This window comes from Oryzias latipes, chromosome 11, assembly GCF_053564925.1.
Source record: "Oryzias latipes strain Hd-rR chromosome 11, Olatipes_Hd-rR_3.1".
Lineage (NCBI taxonomy): Eukaryota > Metazoa > Chordata > Actinopteri > Beloniformes > Adrianichthyidae > Oryzias > Oryzias latipes.
In genome coordinates, this window is record NC_136247.1 from 29,847,490 (window position 1) to 29,870,000 (window position 22,511).

At 46.5% G+C, this 22,511-nt stretch overlaps 1 protein-coding gene across 13 annotated transcripts in view; it reads right to left on the minus strand.

Moving 5' to 3' along the window:
• Positions 1–1,508: 1,508 nt before the first annotated feature.
• zgc:63863 (TBC1 domain family member 20) overlaps positions 1,509–22,511 on the minus strand; it is a 22,150-nt gene continuing 1,147 nt past the window's right edge. The window contains exons 3-14 of one of the 13 annotated variants that reach the window (XR_002874127.2): positions 16,237–16,367; positions 16,079–16,159; positions 14,681–14,867; positions 14,500–14,601; positions 13,434–13,575; positions 13,171–13,355; positions 12,916–13,025; positions 7,730–7,878; positions 6,620–6,719; positions 4,035–4,120; positions 3,608–3,703; positions 1,509–2,050 (exon numbers count right to left, since the gene is read on the minus strand). Coding sequence is in view for 1 of the 13 variants with exons in the window: in XM_004084574.5 (XP_004084622.1) it covers positions 11,766–11,929; positions 12,916–13,025; positions 13,171–13,355; positions 13,434–13,575; positions 14,500–14,601; positions 14,681–14,867; positions 16,079–16,159; positions 16,237–16,367 (1,102 nt within the window). In the remaining 12 variants the exon portion in view is untranslated. Of the gene's footprint in view, positions 2,051–3,607; positions 3,704–4,034; positions 7,879–10,101; positions 11,930–12,915; positions 13,026–13,170; positions 13,356–13,433; positions 13,576–14,499; positions 14,602–14,680; positions 14,868–16,078; positions 16,160–16,236; positions 16,368–22,511 lie in introns of those variants that run through there. The other 12 variants (XR_013659004.1, XR_013659001.1, XR_013659007.1 and 9 more) reach the window with 12 other exon arrangements.

Genomic DNA, 22,511 nt, shown 5'->3' on the forward strand with positions numbered 1-22,511 from the left:
CCGGGGGGTTCAGAGGACATGGATCCATGTTTTCAGGAATGACCTTGATGTCAATCGGCTGTTTGAGGTGGAAGAAGCTACTAAACAACCAAGCAGTCCGGGGTAAACTCCAGACCAGGATCCATTTTTAATTCAATTCAATTTTATTTGTATAGCCCAAAATCACAACAGAAGGCGTCTCGATGGGCTTCAAAGTGAAACATGAACTCAAAAGGATCATGAATACAAAGAGTTCAATAGGAAAATACTAAAATGAACTAACAAACTGACTAATCTATACTGGCATCCCTGCCCTTAGACCCCCCTTCGCGGTAAGGAAAAACTCCCAAAAAAAACGGATTCTGGAAAAAACGAAGAAACCTCAGGGGTGTCCACATGAAGGAGGGATCCTCCCCCAGGACGGACAGGCGATTTACCAGAACTCTTAGAGAAGTATTAACTTATCTAAATCTACAACTACATATATAAAGTCCAGCAGACGAGCTTCATCCAGCCGTGGTTGGGGGGACAGTCAGGGGGCGAGTCGAGCCGGAGACAGGAACCACAGCCAGGTGTAGGAGCAGGAGCAGAGACGAGGTAAACGGTCAGGAACAGGAGCACGGATGAGCCAACTGGAGTCTGGAAGCACTCCCACTCCCCAGGAGGGGAGAGGAAAAGAGGGACAATACATGAATCACTGCACCAAACAGAGGCATGGAGAACTAAATGATGAATAATGATCAAGAATAGAGGAGAGGAAGGGTAGAAGTAGATGAGAAAAGAGGACAGAACCCCAGTGCACCATAGTTACCCCAGCTTCAACTTCTAGCAGCCTTTTAAAAGAAATAGTTATTATTAAGTTTAATTTAAACAAATTAACATTAAGTTAAATAATCTCTGAATACTTACTAGTCTGACAATAAGCCTGTCCAAAGAGGAATGTTTTCAGTCTAACTTTGAATGTAGAAACTGAGTCGGCCTCTCTTCCATGAGCTGGGAGTTTATTCCATAAAACAGGGGCTTGGTGGCTAAACGCTCTACCTCCAACCGTACTTTGACTAATTCTAGGAACCACAAGCAGTCCTGCATTTAGTGAGTGAAGTGTTCTGATTGGATGGTAAGGGACTATGAGGTCCTTAATATAGGACGGGGCCAGTCCATGTAAGGCCTTCAACACTGTAAACCCGAATAAGTTCAGTGAACTCAAAATTTTTGAGGAAACAGATTACATAATAATTTTTAAGTTGACTTACTTAAAAAGTATAAGTTATTTGAACTTAAAATCTTTGAGTTGAATAAAATAAAACAATTTAACTAAAATTAAACTATAACTTTTTATTTAACTAACTTAAAGATTCTTACTTTACTGAACTAGAATATTTTGTTTTTACTGAACCTTAATACATTAGTTAATTAACTAAAAAACTTTAATATATCTCAACTCAAAATTAATCATTTGAAGTCTAAACTGAGTCTTATTTATCCTTCTTAGTCAGGGCCATTCTTACAAAAGAAAAACTGAGGCAGAATTGTAAATGCAAGTTTATTTTTAAACCACCTTACACAAGTACATGCGACTCGTTCGCTGTGGCGACCCCTGATGGGAAAAGCCGAAAGAGAAACAACAACAACACAAGTACATTTGAACAACTTGTGGTACTAGAAAATGTAAAACACTGTACAATTTGTGTTAAGAAAAAGTGCACAAGCCATTAAAAAAAAATAAGTCTTCAAGAAAAGCAAAAAATGAACACCAATCTTTTTTACACCATTTCCTTATACAACTTTATAAAAAAGAGTATTCTTACATTTCAAGAAAAGCAAAAATTGTTAATCAGCCTTTTTTTTTTACACTTTTCCCACATAAAACTGTCTTTTCTTAGGCTGCCCTTTCCCTACAAACATTAGCGATCAAAAATACCCATTTGGGAATGTCGCCTACCACAAGCTCATCTTCCACCACAACCGCTGTACTGAGCGGACAGACATGCACTGAACTTGTGTTGTTGTTGCTGACGGTCAGAATGCCAACAGAGGTGCTGCTGATGTCTGCCTCTGGTGACTCTTTAATCTGCAAATGAAAAAAAAACAGTGTAGTATTAAAGAGAGAGAATTGATCGTTTGAGGGAAGAAAACTTTATGCAAAAACTACAACCTGAAATTTACATTTTAAGAGAAGGTCAGAAATTACACATCAGGAAAATTATTAAAATTGATTTAAATTAATGATTTCAAGCATTGTAGTCAAAGTAATAAATAATTTAAACATTTATCAAACTCATTACAGAAATGATGAAATGCATAGATTTAAAAGACAGAAAATAAAACAAAAACGTCACTTAAATCACATTTGCTTAATTAAATACAGTGATCATTAACTAAAGTCACATTGCTTGAAAAGGATCTGGAAGAACAGAGCTTATATAATATGAAATCAAATGAAATCACTTGTATTACTTGTAAGAGTCCTCATGATTCCATAAGGCACTGTACACAAAAAAATGCACAAAAGCTTTTGTAACATGACAATCTGAAAAGAGGATCACATTTATTCCCCCAAACCCCACCCCTCCCTCCACCTAACCAGTTTCACCAACATAACTCTCAGCTTGTGCTGGATGGTCAGCACCTTTCAGGACACGTCCAGGAATTCCATCTGCCCCGGCTTCTTACCTACTATTCACCCTCTGGAACTCTTTCCTGATGTCATGCTCTCACAGTTAGCACTCGTTACTCTCCACCAGGTTGTGTCTTTGTTATGGGGCAGTTTTTCAACTACAGCACAGAACATCTCCATAAAAATGACACAACCTGCTGGAAAGAATGTCACCTTCTTGCCAATGCAACTTAACCCTTGTGCTACCCTAGGCACTTTAACGTTGGGAGTTGGGTCATCTAGACCCACTAGACAGTGCTCTGAACCTTTTTTCTTCAATGATTTGTGATCTTCACTGGTGTCCATGGATTACATGAAATCTTTCCACCTTTATCCACCTTTGTCATGGTAGGGAGAACACATCAATGGAAGGGTGGGGTCATCTAAGATAGCACAAGGGTTAAGAGCAAAGATTCAGTTCAATTTTATTTATATAGTCCTATGTCACAACAAAAGTCTTCTCCATGGGCTTCATACCGGCAATTGTACAAGAACATGAAATCATACTACATTAGGTATTGGCTAAACTAAACTAAACTAAACAGACTAAACTAAACTGGGCATCCCTGCCGTTAGACCCTCTTACACAGTAAGGAAAAACTCCTTTATAAAAAAAAAAGAAAAAGACTCCTCCCCCAGGACGGACAGGCGATGTACCAGAACTCTTTGAGAAGAATTACATTTTCTAGTTCAACAACTGCATTTTTAAAGTCCAGCAGATTGGCGTCATCCAGATGAAATAGGGGACGGCTGTGGGCCAGAGACGAGCCAGAGGCGAGGTCCACGGTCAGGTACAGGAGCACAGATGAGCTGGAGTGCAATATTTTAGGAGACCATGTGCTTTGCCACATAACATTGCTTTGGCACGACTTTCTGGTTAAGTTGTATTACCCACACAGCTGGAGTATTAACCAGCACACTGTCACTGGTACTATTTAGTGAATAAAACATTATCCGTCATAAAGTACTTACATTCCAAACTTTGAAGAACTGTGGGTCCTCCTCACGTTTGTATATTAGAAGCCAGTACAGGACAGGAGTACCTGTGACATCAGCAGTCTGCTCTTGCTGCACAGAGACAAAGACAAATTAATATGGCAAACATATTTCAAATGACTGCACCCTTTGGTCTGGCTCAGTTCAGTTCATCTAGTCTTTTTAATTATCTTAAAATTGTACAGTTATTTCAAAAAATACACCATACATAAGATGACATTAAATTCATATTTACAAATGCATTTGGATCAACGTTGATGATTTTTTCTCCAATGAAGTAAACATTTACAGTCATTCACTGAATTAGAAACGCTCAGTGATTAATATGAACCGATCCAAGTCAGCCCCTTCTTTTAGCTATACTAATGCATAATGTTGATCATGCCATGCAGTTACACCTCACCTGTTTATCATAGAGGTGCAGAAAGTCGCATAGAGCCTTCCGGTTCGTGCTGCCTTCTGTCTCAAAAAGATCAGCATCCTCTGCGTCTGTCCAGGTCAAAATAAAACCGTTTTCACAGGTTGACATTTGTGATGCGATGAAACTCAGCTCACATTTACAAAAAAAAAATTAAAATGTTAAACACAATTTAAAGCTTTTCCAAGCTACTGGTAGCTTGGAAAAACCGCTGCATTTTACAATAGCCTCAATACTCTGTCCACAATATGTAATCTAGGATATATATTAATATTTTTTTAATATAATAATATTACTATAGGTTAACAGGAGGATCTTGAACTTGATTCTAGAATCAACTGGGATCCAGTGAAGTGAAACCAACACAGGAGTGATGTGATCTCTTCTGCTAGTTCCAGCTAACAATCTAGCTGCTGCGTTCTGAACAAGCTGGAGACTTCTTAAGGAACTCTTAGGACACGCTGCTAACAAGGAGTTACAGTAATCCAGCCTCCACGTAACAAATGCATGGATGAGTTTTTCAGCATCACTCTTAGAAAGTAGATTTCTGATCTTAGCAATATTCCGCAGGTGAAAAAAGGCAGTTTTACACGCCTGAGATATGTGAGCCTTAAATGATAAATCCTGGTCAAATAAAACCCCAAGGTTTCTAACTGTGGAATTGGGGGCTATACTTATACCATCCAGGGAGACTATCTGATCAGACAGAGCATCTCTGAGGTTTTTAGGACCTAGTATAATGACCTCAGTTTTTTCTGGGTTCAAGAGGAGGTCATTAATTGTCATCCAGGTCTTGATGTCACTGATGCAGGCGTTCAGTTTCTCTATCTGGTCATTCTGGTCAGGCTTCATGGATAAATACAACTGCGTATCGTCGGCATAACAATGAAAATTAATGCTGTGGTTCCTGATTATGTTTCCTAGGGGTAGCATATAAAGCATAAACAGGATCGGTCCCAAGACTGAGCCCTGTGGGACTCCATAGTTGACTCGAGTGCACTGAGAGGAATGGCCATTTACATTAACGAACTGATACCTATCGGACAGATAGGATTTAAACCACTGGAGAGCAGATCCTCTGATCCTTATGTCCTGCTCTAATCTATGGAGTAAAATACTGTGGTCGATAGTGTCAAAGGCTGCACTGAGGTCCAACAGGACCAGAATAGAAAGTAGTCCCTTTTCTGAGGCCAATAACAAGTCATTAGAGACTCTAACTAGTGCAGTTTCCGTACTGTGGTGAGGTCTAAACCCCGACTGAAAGTCTTCAAAGTGGCTGTTGTCCTGTAGGTGGCAGTAAAGCTGCTTAACTACAACTCTTTCTAGGATTTTAGAAATAAAGGGCAGGTTTGATATCGGTCTATAGTTGGCCAAGATGCTAGGATCCAACTGGGCTTTTTCAGAAGAGGTTTAACAACTGCATATTTAAAAGACTGTGGCACGTAACCCGTATCCAGAGAGGTATTTATCATTGTTAATATGGGATCATAAATTAGGGGAAAAGTTTCTTTAAAAAGTCTAGTGGGAATTGGGTCTAACAGACACGTTGAGGATTTGGAGGACGTAATAACTGATGTTATTTCCACTTGATCCACAGCAGTGAAGCAGTCTAATGTTACAGAGGTTTCTATGGATGCCTCCATTTCTACCGCTTCAACCTGTTCTGGGCTGATAGTAGGAATAACTTGATTTAACTTATGTCTAATATTTTTAATCCAAGTAGGTTTAGGGGATGTCATCTGGACTTGGTTTTAAAGTTAGAAGACGTTTCATCTCTTATCCAAGAGGCTTTGTCAATTCTGAATTAGCTGGTAAAAGAGCTGGTATATATCCGCTCATGGGAGAGGAGTCAGACCTGAAACTGGATGGAATTGTCAACTTAGCCTACATGGTTTCGGGTCGTTAAGAGTCCTTTGTCCTGACCTGGGGGTTGGGGAGCCAGTGACTCCCTCCCCAAACTGGTCATCTCTTTCAGCTGTTAACGGTGGAACTGGTCCGGTTTGTTTGGGTTTCAGAACACTGCCGTAGATCAATGGAAGAATAAACCTATAAACCCATAAATAAATGGAATCTACCTGGATGAATGAGAGTCTTTATAGACATTTTAATCAAAGATTTACCATTTGTGGAACATCTGCTAACAACTCAAACGTAAAGTGTCAGCCTCAAAGATCTACTTCCTGTCACCACCTCAGAACCACCTTTAGACCACTAAAATGTTTGAATTTAAAAAGGTTCGTAAAAACATGGAGCTTTTTCATTTCAGTGCATGTTACTGATTCGTCTATCTTCTTGTTCACTGTTCAAAGGATCACAGCGTCCAAACAAACTGAAATACAGGAACGGAGGACAACAATAAAGTGAAACTGTCTACTGGTCGTTCAATGGTACAGAGTTTTCACGTGCAGCAGGCATGACGACAGATCTTCTTCAAGTTCCAGAAATGTCCAAATCGGTTTTCACCTCAGTCGGACCAACTGAACGAGAAAGAACCAGTTCTGTTGTGGTTGACCAAGACATGGCTGTGAGATCCAACCAATCCCAATCATTGTCATTATATTTCAACCTACCAATCAGACTCTTTGTTTAGACAGCTCCTCCCACCCTGAAGCCAATCAGTCTGATGACTGAGCTGCTGTCTGCTCTCCTCCTCCTGTCTCTCTCTTTATCCTGCAAACACACCAGATCTGGAGCTCTGACTTTGGAGAATCAATCTCTATTGTTTGAGAAGAAAACACGTCTTTATTATTTTTACTGAGCTTCATGAATAGAATCCCATTGAAACCCCCACCCTAAATTCCTGTAACATCTTTGTTCTAGCTGGGGTTGCTGGAGCCAATCTCACCTGTTTCAGGTTAGAGCAGCGCGGATCTGGGCAGGTTTCCAGAATGAAAGGATCAAATCCTTTCTTTCCCACAGGTAGAAATAATCAGTCAGTGGTGCAGCAGATCTACTACATTATTCTCTTTAAACAGCTTCTCCATCTTAACATAAAGCTTTACGTCCACCAACCCAAAGGTCTCTGCACTGCTTCTTAATTCCTTCGGTGTCCATAGAAACCAAACCAAGGTCGGCATAGGTTTGGACCGATGGGAGGAAGAGAGGTCATGTGCGAGAAACACAGAGGTCATTCCCCAAAGACAAGCAGACCTAACGCACACAGAAAGGAGCCACCATTATGTATGAATAGAGCTAATGGGGCCCAGGGGTCGGAAATGCAGAGTATTTTGACACTTTGGGCTGAGTGAGGATGAAAAAGCTAAAGAACTTTCAGCTTCTAGAGTTTCAGCTGCAGTTGGTCTGGTTTCTTATAAACGTGGTCTAAACCTGAAACCACCTTTACATTTCCACGGTTTGAGGTTGTGGACAGGTGTCTTTCTATAGATAACCAGTTCAAACAGGTGTCATTAATCCAGGGAACAGGTGGAGGACACAAGATCCTCTACACAAAAAGTTACAGGTCTGTGAGAGACAGAAATCTAGCTGGTTTGTTATTGACCAAATACTGATTTTCCACCAGACTTACAAATAAATTCTATAAAAATCAAACAAAGTGATTTCCTGGATTTCTTTTATTATTTTGTCTCTCATAGTTAAGTAGAACCAGAACCAGCATCTCCTAAGACTCCCCATCAGAACCAGAACCCGCATCCCTTCAGCTAATTGGTAAACATCTGGACCTCCGATCCTCAAGACTTTGTAGCAGATGTCATGTTGGTTCTCTTCCAGGACCGGTCCGTCTCCCCTCCGGTCTCTGATGTTCTGCGGTTCTCCGTCTTTGATGGACTCCCTGGGGTCACGTGGACAGATGTGCAGCACTGTCTTCTCTCTGAACGCACACAAAAACACGTTTCTGACCTCATTTCTTCAACTGATTAACGAGTGAAACAACCTGACAGTAACGTGGAGAACAGACGGGAAAAAAACGGCTTTATATCATCTGAGTCGGATATAAGAAAATAGAAAAAATAGATTTGAAACTTTTTTTGGCAAAAGCAGAACCAATGAGAGAAAATCCACTGAGAACCCGGAACAAACCCAGAGGTTCTGTGGAAACCCGAGAACTGAAACCTGTCTGAAATTTAGTCCAGCTTTTGAGTCCAAACCTGGACCGGTCTGTGTCCAAACCTGGACCAGTCTGTGTCAAAACCTGGACTGGTCTGGGTCCAAATCCGGCACTGGCCTGTGTCCAAACCTTGACCGGTCTGGGTCCAAATCCGGCACTGGTCTGTGTCCAAACCCAAATCTGCCATGAATGGTCTGGTTGGAACATGAGGTTAATTTGCTTTAAGGCATCAATGCTTTGAATAGATCAAATATGTCCAGAAGAACTTTGTGTATCTGCACAGGGTTGGCCGGTGGTGTAGTGGTTTGCACCAGGTCCAACCCGGATTCTCTCCTGTGTGAAGTTTGCATGTTCTCCTGGTTCACGTGTGGGATTTCTGCAGACGTGTCGTCCTTCAGTCACAGACATGGGGGTCAGACGGTGAGGCTCGGTGTCGCCTAAACGGGTTTGGGTCCTAAAGGTTTAGACTTTGTAAAGTGTAGAACAGAAAATAAACAATTGATGAAGACGGGGATCAATCCGGCATCTGGACACATACATGTGTGCATGTATTCTTCAGTCATGGCTTTCTTTCTGCCACACAGAAACACAGAGCCGGTGTTGAGGGACGTCCAGAACATTTTTGCAGGAGGCAAAAGGACACGAGAAGCAGGTGGAGGTTGAATTCCACGCCAAGAGCCAGAAGCAGGAATCAGGTCCTCATAAGGCGCCGAGCCCGACGGTCTCCAGAACCGTCTCTGCTCAAATGGAGCTTTTGGTTCAGGCAGTCAACCGTTGATCGAATGTCCATTTTGACCACAGACGTACTTAGGTGTTGCTGGGAGACGAATGATGTTACCGATATCTGAAAATTAAACACTTATCTTATGAGAACTGCTGACAGAAACTTTAACTGACATCAAGCGTTCCAAGATGTTACTAAGACGTTTTTTTTTTTGTTCATTCATCCTCTAGCCGTTTGTCCCTTCAGGGCTGCTGGAGCCTATCCCAACCATTCACGGGCGAAGGCAGGGGCCATCCTGGACAGGTCGCCAGTCTGTCGCAGTAAAACTATTTTGTCTTCCAATACGGGGAATGATGACAACACAAAAAAGTCTTACAATTACAACCAAAACCCCATCACCTGCATGTGCTGCATCTTCCATTTTCCCTTCATTCCACAGCATCCCAACATTTTCATTTATTCAATCCATCTTCTTCGATCCATCGGGGGGCATAGGAACTCCCCAAACAAGCTGAGAGACATAGTCCTGGATCTTCCCTGGGGCCTCCGCCCAGCGGGACATGCCTGGAATACCTCCCCAGGGAGGCGTCCAGGGGGCATCCGGACCAGATGCCCGAGCCACCTCAACCGCCTCCTCTGGATGTGGAGCAGCAGCGGTTCTACTCCAAGCTCTCTCCGGGTGAACAAGCTGATTGAGGCCGGGGGTCTCTGTGTGACCGGAGCTCCTGCTGCATATACCCTTAAAAGGGGTGTCAAACTCCAGCCCTGGGGGGCCGGCCTCCTGCTGGTTCCAGAAATCACCTGGATCAGGTGTGTTTAGCCAAAGAGGAGCTTCAATGGCCGGTCAGAAAACGTGTTGGACAGCGGCCGTGGAGGCCTGGATTCTGACCCCCCCTGCTGTCCAGGGTGTGCAGCAGGTCCACGGTTCCACCACCTGGCAGAAACCCCCGTTGTTCCTGGTTCTGAGGTCTGAGGATTGGACGGACTCTCCTGTCCAGGCTGTCCCGGGCTGAGGAGTCTCCATCCAAATGTGGGGCTGAGATGCATCTGAGTGGAAGCTCAGCACGGCCAAAAACCACAGGGAGATTCTCTGGAGATGCTCGGTAAAGTCCTGCTGTTTGGTTGTTGACCTGAAGGTCCTCCAGGGCCCAATGGGATCCACGAAGCCGCCCGGCCAGAACTCTGGACTCTGAGGGATCAGCGATACGGAACCATTACAAAATCCACCACAACACAATGCTGAATGAAGACCCACAAAAGTCTCAGACATAAAACAGCTTTATTTTAGGCAACATAAAAAGTCTTCTCTGAAAAACATGAAGAACTCCAGCAGATGTCATGTGAGGCTGACGGGTGCGTCCAGATGAAGCCTTCACTGCCGATTAGAAACATTTCTCTCCATCCAATAATGATTTCATAAAACCTCTATCTAAATAAAACTCCAGTCTCACCAAAAATACACTTCACAGCAGAAACTCAGCTGGAAAACCTTCAAACTTTTAAAGCCACATTTTTAAAATCTCAAACAGATTGAATCAAACCAATTAGAAAATCAGGAGTTTCAGAAAGTCATGGTTTCCACCACAGCTTGGAACCCCCCCACCCCAGACGAAGCAACAGATCCACGGGGGGGGCACTCCAGTGAAGCTAGCAGCTGGAGAAAATGGGCTAAATGTGACAGGAAGCTGATGAATATTTCAAAGTAAGAGTTGCCGGAACAGCTGATTGGAAAGCCCCCCCTTTCCCTCCACAGGAGACGACTTTAGGATTCAACAAACTTGATCTGAGAGTTTTCTCTATCATAAAGCTGTGAACAGAGCCGCGGTACCGAGAAAAAACATCTGCTGTTCCGGGTGGATGTGGTTCTCCACAGACAGGAAAATACTGACCAACCTTTAGGACCAGAGCGCAGAACCTCCAGAAGCTCCGCCCTCTTCCATCGCTCTCCGACTTAAAGCTTTTCACAGAAGCTCCGCCCTCTTCCATCGCTCTCCGACTTAAAGCTTTTCACAGAAGCTCCGCCCTCTTCCATCGCTCTCCGACCTAAAGCTTTTCACAGAAGCTCCGCCCTCTTCCATCGCTCTCCGACCTAAAGCTTTTCACAAAACCTCCGCCCTCTTCCATTGCTCTCCGACCTAAAGCTTTTCACAGAAGCTCCACCCTCTTCCATCGCTCTCCGACTTAAAGCTTTTCACAGAAGCTCCGCCCTCTTCCATCGCTCTCCGACCTAAAGCTTTTCACAGAAGCTCCGCCCTCTTCCATCGCTCTCCGACCTAAAGCTTTTCACAGAAGCTCCGCCCTCTTCCATCGCTCTCCGACCTAAAGCTTTTCACAGAAGCTCCGCCCTCTTCCATCGCTCTCCGACCTAAAGCTTTTCACAGAAGCTCCGCCCTCTTCCATCGCTCTCCGACCTAAAGCTTTTCACAGAAGCTCCGCCCTCTTCTCTAACCTCCATTAAACGCAGAAAACAATCATGAAAAACTAAAAAAAAATTTATCAGCTGATGAGTGATCAGGTAATTTAGAGGGGGTGGACCAACAGCTGACCAGAACCACAGGCTTCTGGATAACAGGACTTTGGGCAGAATTACCACCAAGTGTCCCCCGATGGTCCAGTGGCGGTTCTGTTTCAGCCACATGCTGTCTAGACGCTCATGTCTAGCTTTGGTTTTATCCATTTCTCTGAAGTCTTTTCTGCTGGGATCTGAATTTTCAATCATTCTTCTACAAACCGACCAGATGTGTTCAACAGGAAACAGGAAGCTGTCAAAGCTGCGGCCTCCAATACCAGCCGGTACTGATGACTGATGCTGCATCAGCTGCTGTGGCTTCAGTTGACCCGGGAGTGACGACCTGCGGGTCTGTGCTCCTACATCCTGTCGGTTCAGCGTGGCGGCGTCCGTCCATCGTCTGCCCCCACCATCACATCAGAACAGCTGAAGGAACGCCTCGGGCCCCCAGTCCATGGCCGTCTGAGCTACAGCAAACACGGCGGCCCCCAGCGTCGCAGAGAGCCCCCACACTGCCACCTTCACTATCCTGTTGCCCTGCCGCCACAGCTCGCCGTCGTCCCCGGCTACGGCCCGCACGTCTGTGAGGCGGAGCAGACAGGAAGAGGAGATGAGAATTCCAGCGAATCCAGTTTCCCGTCAGACTGAGCGGGAAAACCCCGGAAACAATGCGGCTGGGCATCAACACCAAAGAGTCAGGTCTGATTGACAGGTCTCCTTTTAAAAAATCAAATCGCAACAAAAGTGGAACTTTGATCAAATGAAGAATTCTTTGGTGACAAACCAACTGACAGAGTTTTGAGCCTAAAAAAATAATAGAATCCTTAAAGTAGCGACTTTTTAAAGGCAGCTTTTCAAGTCCCCTAGAACAAAAATCTGTTTATCTTAAAGCAGAAATGTAGAAAGAAAGGTTTTTTTCTCTGTTGGATGTTGTTTATCAGGAAAAAAGAGGATAAGAAATCAAAACAAAACGAAGCATTTGCTCGTAACCATGGTGACAAAACCTGGACCCGGATGGCGTCATTTTCTGCTTTATAAACTTTCCTGTTTCTGTTGATCAGAACATGGAGCCGTCTGGACTAAAGCTGCAGCTGATCATTCAGGGAGAGTAACTCTTTACTCTGTTGTGTCTAATAAAGGATTAGAACCATGTGATAGTTATTGACATGGTCATAACTGCATTTCATCAGACGTTGCCGTTTCAAATCCGGGTTCCCCCCCAGATCGTCCTGCGTGTGGTTTTGACCACAGCTTAATCAGATGTGCGTTTTCCTCAGACGCTCTTCATCCTTAAACATTCCTGACTGCATGTATATCACAGTCAATCTGGCAGATCCTGCTGAGCTGCAGAAACCTGTGGGAATAATTCATGGCTCTGGCTCATTCCATCTGATCCTGATTGGTCTGATGAGGGCGCTTCAGCCGCTCTTTACTGCATGCTCATTGGTCCAAAGGGGATGGCGGTTGCTCGTGTTCTGAAGAATGATGGCCGGCGCCAAAAACGTTTCTGACCAACAGCGCCGGCATCAACTCTGCGTTATGTAGTCAACGGAGCGAGTTTCTGTACCGTGTCTGCAGGAGGCGGAGCTCCGAGTCCTGGTGAGGCGCTGGAGGACAGAGTCTGGCCTCTGATGGAGGGTGGACAGCTGAAAGGCCTGGAAGCTGCTGATGGACAGACTGGACAAAGACACGGGAAGTTAGTCTGTGGTCAGGGATTTACACGCTTCATCGCGCTGATTTTCTTAAAATAAGTTGGTGCTGTCCTGTTTCATGAAGTCAAATCTTAAACAACCTTTAAAGCCAAAGTCAAACTTCGGCTCACCTGTTTCTGGACTGCAGCGCCGCCTGTTTGGCCAGTAAAGGTGGAGGAAAGCAGTCAAACAGGCCCTGAGCTCGGCCAATCAGCAGCTCGAACGGCAGATCTTCAGGGATGTGAGCGAGGAGGTGGTGCACCATGGCCATGTCGCACTCCGTCTGCTTCACCTCCTGCTCTCTGTGGAGAACAATCTGAAAGCAGAGACGCGGCGCGGACGCTGAGGCTCGGACCAATGACGGCGCAGCCGCTCTGCAGGGACCTCCTCTTACCGTAGCAGCCAGGTAAATGGGCATCAGAGGATGGGAGGCCAGGAAGAAGTCATAGAGTCTTAGCGTGTGCTTGAACTCTGACAACACGTGACCAAACCATGTGATGAGCCAGGAAAGAGCGAAGATGGTTCCAACTTCTGCCCTGAAAAACAAAATCCCCAAAAATAATCAAGCTCTCCCCCGCATGTGTGAGGTTCTCATGTGTTCTTTGATCACGGGTGAAACCCTGAAGGAAACGGACGGTTTCCTCCTGGGACTCCTCTGCTTTAGGGGCGTTCCCACGCCTGCATGCTTAGACACCCTCACCCAAAGCGTGGTTCAGGAATCAAAGCCTTTGAAAACGTTGGAGCAGATCTCCACAGGACGCCGGCAGGCAGGTCTGATGCTGGATTCCATCGGTTTCTTCTCAGCACAGAAAAACGGACCGAGAGGCCGGAGTTTGAAGGCACCGCGCGAGTTTCTGATCCAAACCCGTTCAATGGAAACTTCTGCGTTTGACTGTTGTGGGACGTTTTCTCATCAGTGGTTTGCCTGAGAAATCCAGATTTGACTGGTTCTGGATTTGCTTTCAGGGGAATTCAAACAGATATATTTATTGACAAAAAATTCTATTTCTCATCCAGATAAAGTAAATAACTGAGTGAAAAGTAGAAGGTGGAGCTGGTGTTTTTGGTACGGAAGCCCTCATAGTCCAAACTGTTCTGGTTTCTCATTAAACAACATTCTAAGAATCTGGTATTTTTGATGTGGATGAGAAAAGAGTGAACTAAAGAGGAGAATGAAAGGTCAACTCACACACTCTGTGACATAAAGTGAACCAAACACAACAAACGACATTAAACCCTTAATTCCAGGCGTCTAAACGCAGAACAATTGTGTTGTGCTGATTTTTGAAAAATCTGCCTGGTTTCTTTATTCCTCCACTTATCACCCCTGAACTGGAGCATCTTTCATAATTCAGAGGAAGTTCTGAGGACTTTTTCCTGCTGTGAACGGATCAGAAACAGGTGTCACGGCGCCCTCTAGTGGCAGAATAAGGTGCAGCACCACGTCCACACGCCACTACCTGGTCATGAAGTCGTGTAGCTCTGCATCCACCTGCTCCAGAATGGGCATCAGGTAGTTCAAAATGTGTTTGGTGCTGTCCATGGTTGTATCCATGAAATCCCTGTAATCAGAGATGACAGACAGTCACTTCCTTCCACCACCAGGTTCAGGTTCCAGTGAGACCAGGTCAGAGCAAACACCTGAGGTGATGGTTGGATAACTTCTCCAGCATGGCCATGGCCATCCGCTCTCCAACCACCAGCAGAAGCGTGACGGCCACGTCGTGGTAACCCTGGTAGTAATGCAGCTGAGAGTTACGTTTCAACACCTCCAGGATGATGTCGATCAGCTGTTCCTGCAGCGCGTCTCTCTCTGCCGCCGGCATACCTGTGAGAGGGCGGAGCATTCATCTGTGGCTTTACGCTGACAGGTAACACCGTCATCAACCGAAACTTCCTAGGATTGACGGCTGTCAAAAACAGCTTTTCCGGTTCACATCAACACCAAAGATCCACATGTTGTTCTTGACTTTGTGGAGTTCAACTCTTGACATGTTTGCATGTCATTTCCAGGTTTTGCAAAGGACACATTTTTAAAAAGCAGAAAACAGAAAATAATCCAACATAAAACCAAAGTCCTGATCAGTTTAAACAGAGAAAACGCAGGAAAGAGCTGCCATTAAAGGCTGACAACCTGAGAATTTATCAGGATTTAAAGAGAACATTGACAATAAACACTGTGAAAGATAAATAACCCTTGTGCTATCCTATGGGGTCCAGATGACCCCCCCCCCCCTTCCATTGAGGTGTTCTCCCTACCATGACAAAGGTGGATAAAGGTGGAAAGATTTCATGTAATCCATGGACACCAGTGAAGATCACAAATCATTGAAGAAAAAAGGTTCAGAGCACTGTCTAGTGCACACGTGTCAAACTCAAGGCCCAGGGGCCAAATGTGGCCGACATGTCATTTTATTTGACCCGCGAGAGCATAAAAGTTTTTAATTTCTTGAAATAATAACTAAAAATTGGTGTGTATGTATTCATATCTGGGGGGATCTGACTTGAAATATCAGATTGGGCAACTAGGACTTAAACACTGTCCATATAACCGAACCTGACCGAATCATATTTAAAAGGATTTATGCTGGAGGAACAAGCAAACATATGTTTTCTATGCAACTATAATTGTTACTTTAAAAAGTTATAACAAATAATAATGAGTTGTTCAACATTAAGGAGTAGTTATATTTATTTTTCATTACATTTAGTTACATGTATAAGTTATATCAGGCCCTTTGAGGACAGACACTGTGCTGATGTAGCCCTCAGTGAAAATGAGTTTGACACCCCTGGTCTAGTGGGTCTAGATGACCCAACTCCCAATGTTAAAGTGCCTAGGATAGCACAAGGGTTACAGAGGATTTTTTATTCTTCTCATGACTTTATTTAACAGACTGTCAGAAAACAACACATTTGTTCCTGGAGATCATATTTGACATTGGTTTTTGTCTTTTCTGCTTGTATGTTTCCTTCAGGAACCAGTTCGTGTTGCTGTAGAGGTGAATGAATGGAGCTGCTATAAAGACCAGCCGTTACCTTTAGGAAAGCGCTTCATGGACCTCTTAACATCCAGAACCACCTGCTGGAAGTCTGTGTGCTTCTCTCGTCCATTTCGACCTGCAGTAGAAAGAAACTGAAACCGTGTGCGGCAGATAAATAGAGATGGGTGGAGGAGAAGGTGCAGGTCTACTGACCAGGTCTGTGCGGAAGATCAAACACGTTAATGTTGAGTAATTTGGGCCACACTTTTCTCCTCATCTCATTATTGAGAAGTCCTCCTCTGGTGGCTGCAGCTCTCCTGAGGGCCTGAATGTCCACTGGATCACTAGAGGGTTAACAGGCGTTTCAGCGAGACGATACAGCGAGACGGTACAGCCAGACGCTGCAGCCAGACGCTACAGCGAGACGATAAAGAGAGACGCTACAGACAGACGATACAGCGAGACGTTACAGCCAGACGCTACAGCGAGACGATAAAGAGAGACGCTACAGACAGACGTTACAGCGAGGCGCTACAGCCAGACAATAGAGAGAGACGCTACAGCGAGACGATACAGCGAGACGTTACAGCGAGGCGCTACAGCCAGGCAATAAAGAGAGACGGTACAGACAGACGATACAGCGAGACGTTACAGCGAGGCGCTACAGCCAGGCAATAAAGAGAGACGCTACAGCGAGACGATACAGCGAGATGGTACAGCCAGACGATACAGCGAGACGGTACAGCCAGACGCTGCAGCCACCAGACACTGGAGCCAGACGCTACAGCCAGACGCTGCAGCCAGACGCTACAGCGTGCTGATAAAGAGAGACGCTACAGACAGATGATACAGTGAGACGTTACGGCAAGACGCTACAGCGAGACGGTACAGCCATACGATACAGCGAGACAATACAGCCAAACGATACAGCGAAATGCTACAGCCAGACAATAAAGAGAGACGCTACAGCAAGACGCTACAGCAAGACACTACAGCCAGTCGGTACAGCGAAACGCTACAGAGAGACGATACAGTTAGACGGTACAGCCAGACAGTACAGCCAGACGCTGCAGCCAGACGCTACAGCGAGACGATAAAGAGAGACGCTACAGACAGACGATACAGCGAGGCGCTACAGCCAGACAATAAAGAGAGACGCTACAGCGAGACGATACAGCGAGACGCTACAGCCAGACAATAAAGAGAGACGCTACAGCCAGACGCTACAGCCAGACGCTACAGCCAGACGATACAGCGAGACGGTACAGCCAGACGCTGCAGCCACCAGACGCTGCAGCCAGACGCTACAGCGAGACGATAAAGAGAGACGCTACAGACAGACGCTACAGCCAGACAGTACAGCCAGACGCTGCAGCCAGACGCTACAGCGGGACGATAAAGAGAGACGCTACAGCCAGACGCTACAGCCAGACGCTACACCAGACGATACAGCGAGGCGGTACAGCCAGACGCTGCAGCCACCAGACGCTGCAGCCAGACAGTACAGCCAGACGCTGCAGCCAGACGCTACAGCGGGACGATAAAGAGAGACGCTACAGCCAGACGCTACAGCCAGACGCTACAGCCAGACGATACAGCGAGACGATAAAGAGAGACGCTACAGACAGACGATACAGCGAGACGTTACAGCGAGGCACTACAGCCAGACAATAAAGAGAGACGCTACAGCGAGACGGTACAGCCATACGATACAGCGAGACAATACAGCGAAACTATACAGCGAGACGCTACAGCCAGACAATAAAGAGAGACGCTACAGCGAGACGCTACAGCCAGACGGTACAGCGAAACGCTACAGAGAGACGATACAGTGAGACGGTACAGCCAGACGCTACAGCCAGATGCTGCAGCCAGACGATAAAGAGAGACGCTACAGACAGACGATACAGCGAGACGTTACAGCGAGGCACTACAGCCAGACAAAAAAGAGAGACGCTACAGCGAGACGATACAGCGAGACGGTACAGCCATAGGATACAGCGAGACGCTACAGCGAGACGCTACAGCCAGACAATAAAGAGAGACGCTACAGCGAGACGCTACAGCCAGACGCTGCAGCCAGACGCTGCAGCCAGACGCTACGGCGAGACGATAAAGAGAGACGCTACAGCGAGGCGCTACAGCCAGACAATAAAGAGAAACGCTACAGCGAGACGCTACAGCCAGACGCTGCAGCCAGACGCTACAGCGAGACGATACAGCGAAGCGCTACAGCGAGACAATAAAGAGAGACGCTACAGCGAGAAGGTACAGCGAGACGGTACAGCGAGACGATACAGTGAGACGGTACAGCGAGACGTTTCAGAGAGACGCTACAGCCAGACGCTGCAGCCAGACGATAAAGAGAGACGCTACAGCCAGACGCTACAGAGAAACGATAATGTCAGACGATAAATCCAGACGATACAGCGAGACGATAATGCCAGACGACACAGAGAGACGATACAGAGAGACGATACAGCCAGATTATAATGCCAGACGATAATGCCAGACGATACAGCGAGATGATACAGCGAGACGGTACAGCCAGATGATACAGCGAGACGGTACAGCCAGATGATACAGCGAGACGTTTCAGAGAGACGCTACAGCCAGACGCTGCAGCCAGACGATAAAGAGAGACGCTACAGCCAGATGCTACAGAGAGACGATGATGTCAGACGATAAATCCAGACGATACAGTGAGACGATAATGCCAGACGACACAGAGAGACGATACAGCCAGATTATAATGCCAGGCGAAACAGCGAGACAATAATGCCAGACAATACAGCGAGACAATACAGCCAAACGATACAGCGAAATGCTACAGCCAGACAATAAAGAGAGACGCTACAGCAAGACGCTACAGCAAGACACTACAGCCAGACGGTCCAGCGAAACGCTACAGAGAGACAATACAGTTAGACGGTACAGCCAGACAGTACAGCCAGACGCTGCAGCCAGACGCTACAGCGAGACGATAAAGAGAGACGCTACAGACAGACGATACAGCGAGGCGCTACAGCCAGACAATAAAGAGAGACGCTACAGCGAGAAGGTACAGCGAGACGGTACAGCGAGACGATACAGTGAGACGGTACAGCGAGACGTTTCAGAGAGACGCTACAGCCAGACGCTGCAGCCAGACGATAAAGAGAGACGCTACAGCCAGACGCTACAGAGAAACGATAATGTCAGACGATAAATCCAGACGATACAGCGAGACGATAATGCCAGACGACACAGAGAGACGATACAGAGAGACGATACAGCCAGATTATAATGCCAGACGATAATGCCAGACGATACAGCGAGATGATACAGCGAGACGGTACAGCCAGATGATACAGCGAGACGGTACAGCCAGATGATACAGCGAGACGTTTCAGAGAGACGCTACAGCCAGACGCTGCAGCCAGACGATAAAGAGAGACGCTACAGCCAGATGCTACAGAGAGACGATGATGTCAGACGATAAATCCAGACGATACAGTGAGACGATAATGCCAGACGACACAGAGAGACGATACAGCCAGATTATAATGCCAGGCGAAACAGCGAGACAATAATGCCAGACAATACAGCGAGACAATACAGCCAAACGATACAGCGAAATGCTACAGCCAGACAATAAAGAGAGACGCTACAGCAAGACGCTACAGCAAGACACTACAGCCAGACGGTCCAGCGAAACGCTACAGAGAGACAATACAGTTAGACGGTACAGCCAGACAGTACAGCCAGACGCTGCAGCCAGACGCTACAGCGAGACGATAAAGAGAGACGCTACAGACAGACGATACAGCGAGGCGCTACAGCCAGACAATAAAGAGAGACGCTACAGCGAGACGGTACAGCCAGACGATACAGCGAGACGATACAGCGAGACAATAAAGAGAGACGCTACAGCCAGACGCTACAGCCAGACGATACAGCCAGACGGTACAGCCAGACGCTGCAGCCACCAGACGCTGCAGCCAGACGCTACAGCGAGACGATAAAGAGAGACGCTACAGACAGACGCTACAGCCAGACAGTACAGCCAGACGCTGCAGCCAGACGCTACAGCGGGACGATAAAGAGAGACGCTACAGACAGACGATACAGCGAGACGTTACAGCGAGGCGCTACAGCCAGACAATAAAGAGAGACGCTACAGCGAGACAATAAAGAGAGACGCTACAGCGAGACAATAAAGAGAGACGCTACAGCGAGACGGTACAGCCATACGATACAGCGAGACAATACAGCGAAACGATACAGCGAGACGCTACAGCCAGACGCTACAGCGAGACGCTACAGCCAGACGGTACAGCGAAACGCTACAGAGAGACGATACAGTGAGACGGTACAGCCAGACGCTGCAGCCAGACGATAAAGAGAGACGCTACAGACAGACGATACAGCGAGACGTTACAGCGAGACAGTACAGCCAGACAAAAAAGAGAGACGCTACAGCGAGAAGATACAGCGAGACGGTACAGCCATAGGATACAGCGAGACGATACAGCGAGACGCTACAGCCAGACAATAAAGAGAGACGATACAGCGAGACGCTACAGCGAGACGATACAGCGAGACGGTACAGCCAGACAGTACAGCCAGACGCTGCAGCCAGACGCTGCAGCCAGACGCTACGGCGAGACGATAAAGAGAGACGCTACAGCGAGGCGCTACAGCCAGACAATAAAGAGAGACGCTACAGCCAGACGCTGCAGCCAGACGCTACAGCCAGACGTTACAGCGAAGCGCTACAGCGAGACAATAAAGAGAGACGCTACAGCGAGAAGGTACAGCGAGACGGTACAGCGAGACGGTACAGCGAGACGATACAGCGAGACGATACAGCGAGACGGTACAGCGAGACGGTACAGCGAGACGGTACAGCGAGACGTTTCAGAGAGACGCTACAGCCAGACGCTGCAGCCAGACGATAAAGAGAGATGCTACAGCCAGACGCTACAGAGAAACGATAATGTCAGACGATAAATCCAGACGATACAGCGAGACGATAATGCCAGACGACACAGAGAGACGATACAGCCATATTATAATGCCAGACGATAATGCCAGACAATACAGAGAGACGATACAGAGAGACGATAATGCCAGACGATAAATCCAGACGATACAGCGAGATGATACAGCGAGACGGTACAGCCAGATGATACAGCGAGACGGTACAGCCAGATGATACAGCGAGACGTTTCAGAGAGACGCTACAGCCAGACGCCACAGCCAGACGATAAAGAGAGACGCTACAGCCAGACGCTACAGAGAGACGATAATGTCAGACGATAAATCCAGACGATACAGCGAGACGATAATGCCAGACGACACAGAGAGACGATACAGCCAGATTATAATGCCAGGCGATACAGCGAGACAATAATGCCAGACAATACAGCGAGACGATACAGCGAGACGATACAGCGAGACGATACAGCGAGACGATAATGCCAGACGATACAGCCAGACGATACAGCGAGGCGCTACAGCCAGACGATAAAGAGAGACGCTACAGCCAGACGCTACAGAGAAACGATAATGTCAGACGATAAATCCAGACGATACAGCGAGACGATAATGCCAGACGACACAGAGAGACGATACAGAGAGACGATACAGCCATATTATAATGCCAGACGATAATGCCAGACAATACAGAAAGACGATACAGAGAGACGATAAATCCAGACGATACAGCGAGATGATACAGCGAGACGGTACAGCCAGACGCTACAGAGAAACGATAATGTCAGACGATAAATCCAGACGATACAGCGAGACGATAATGCCAGACGACACAGAGAGACGATACAGAGAGACGATACAGCCATATTATAATGCCAGACGATAATGCCAGACAATACAGAAAGACGATACAGAGAGACGATAAATCCAGACGATACAGCGAGATGATACAGCGAGACGGTACAGCCAGATGATACAGCGAGACGGTACAGCCAGATGATACAGCAAGACGTTTCAGAGAGACGCTACAGCCAGACGCTGCAGCCAGACGATAAAGAGAGACGCTACAGCCAGACGCTACAGAGAGACGATAATGTCAGACGATAAATCCAGACGATACAGCGAGACGATAATGCCAGACGACACAGAGAGACGATACAGCCAGATTATAATGCCAGGCGATACAGCGAGACAATAATGCCAGACAATACAGCGAGACGATACAGCGAGACGATAATGCCAGACGATACAGCCAGACAATACAGCGAGGCGCTACAGCCAGATGCTACAGCGAGACGATACAGCGAGACGATACAGAGAGACGATACAGTGAGACGGCACAGCGAGACGGTACAGCGAGGCGCTACAGAGAGACGATACAGCCAGACGATAATGCCAGATGATACAGCGAGACGCTACAGATAGATGATACAGAAAGGCGATACAGAGAGACGGTCTGGCCAGAGGCTTCGGTTCAGATATTCAGGAGCACCTTTCCCTAAAGCTGACTC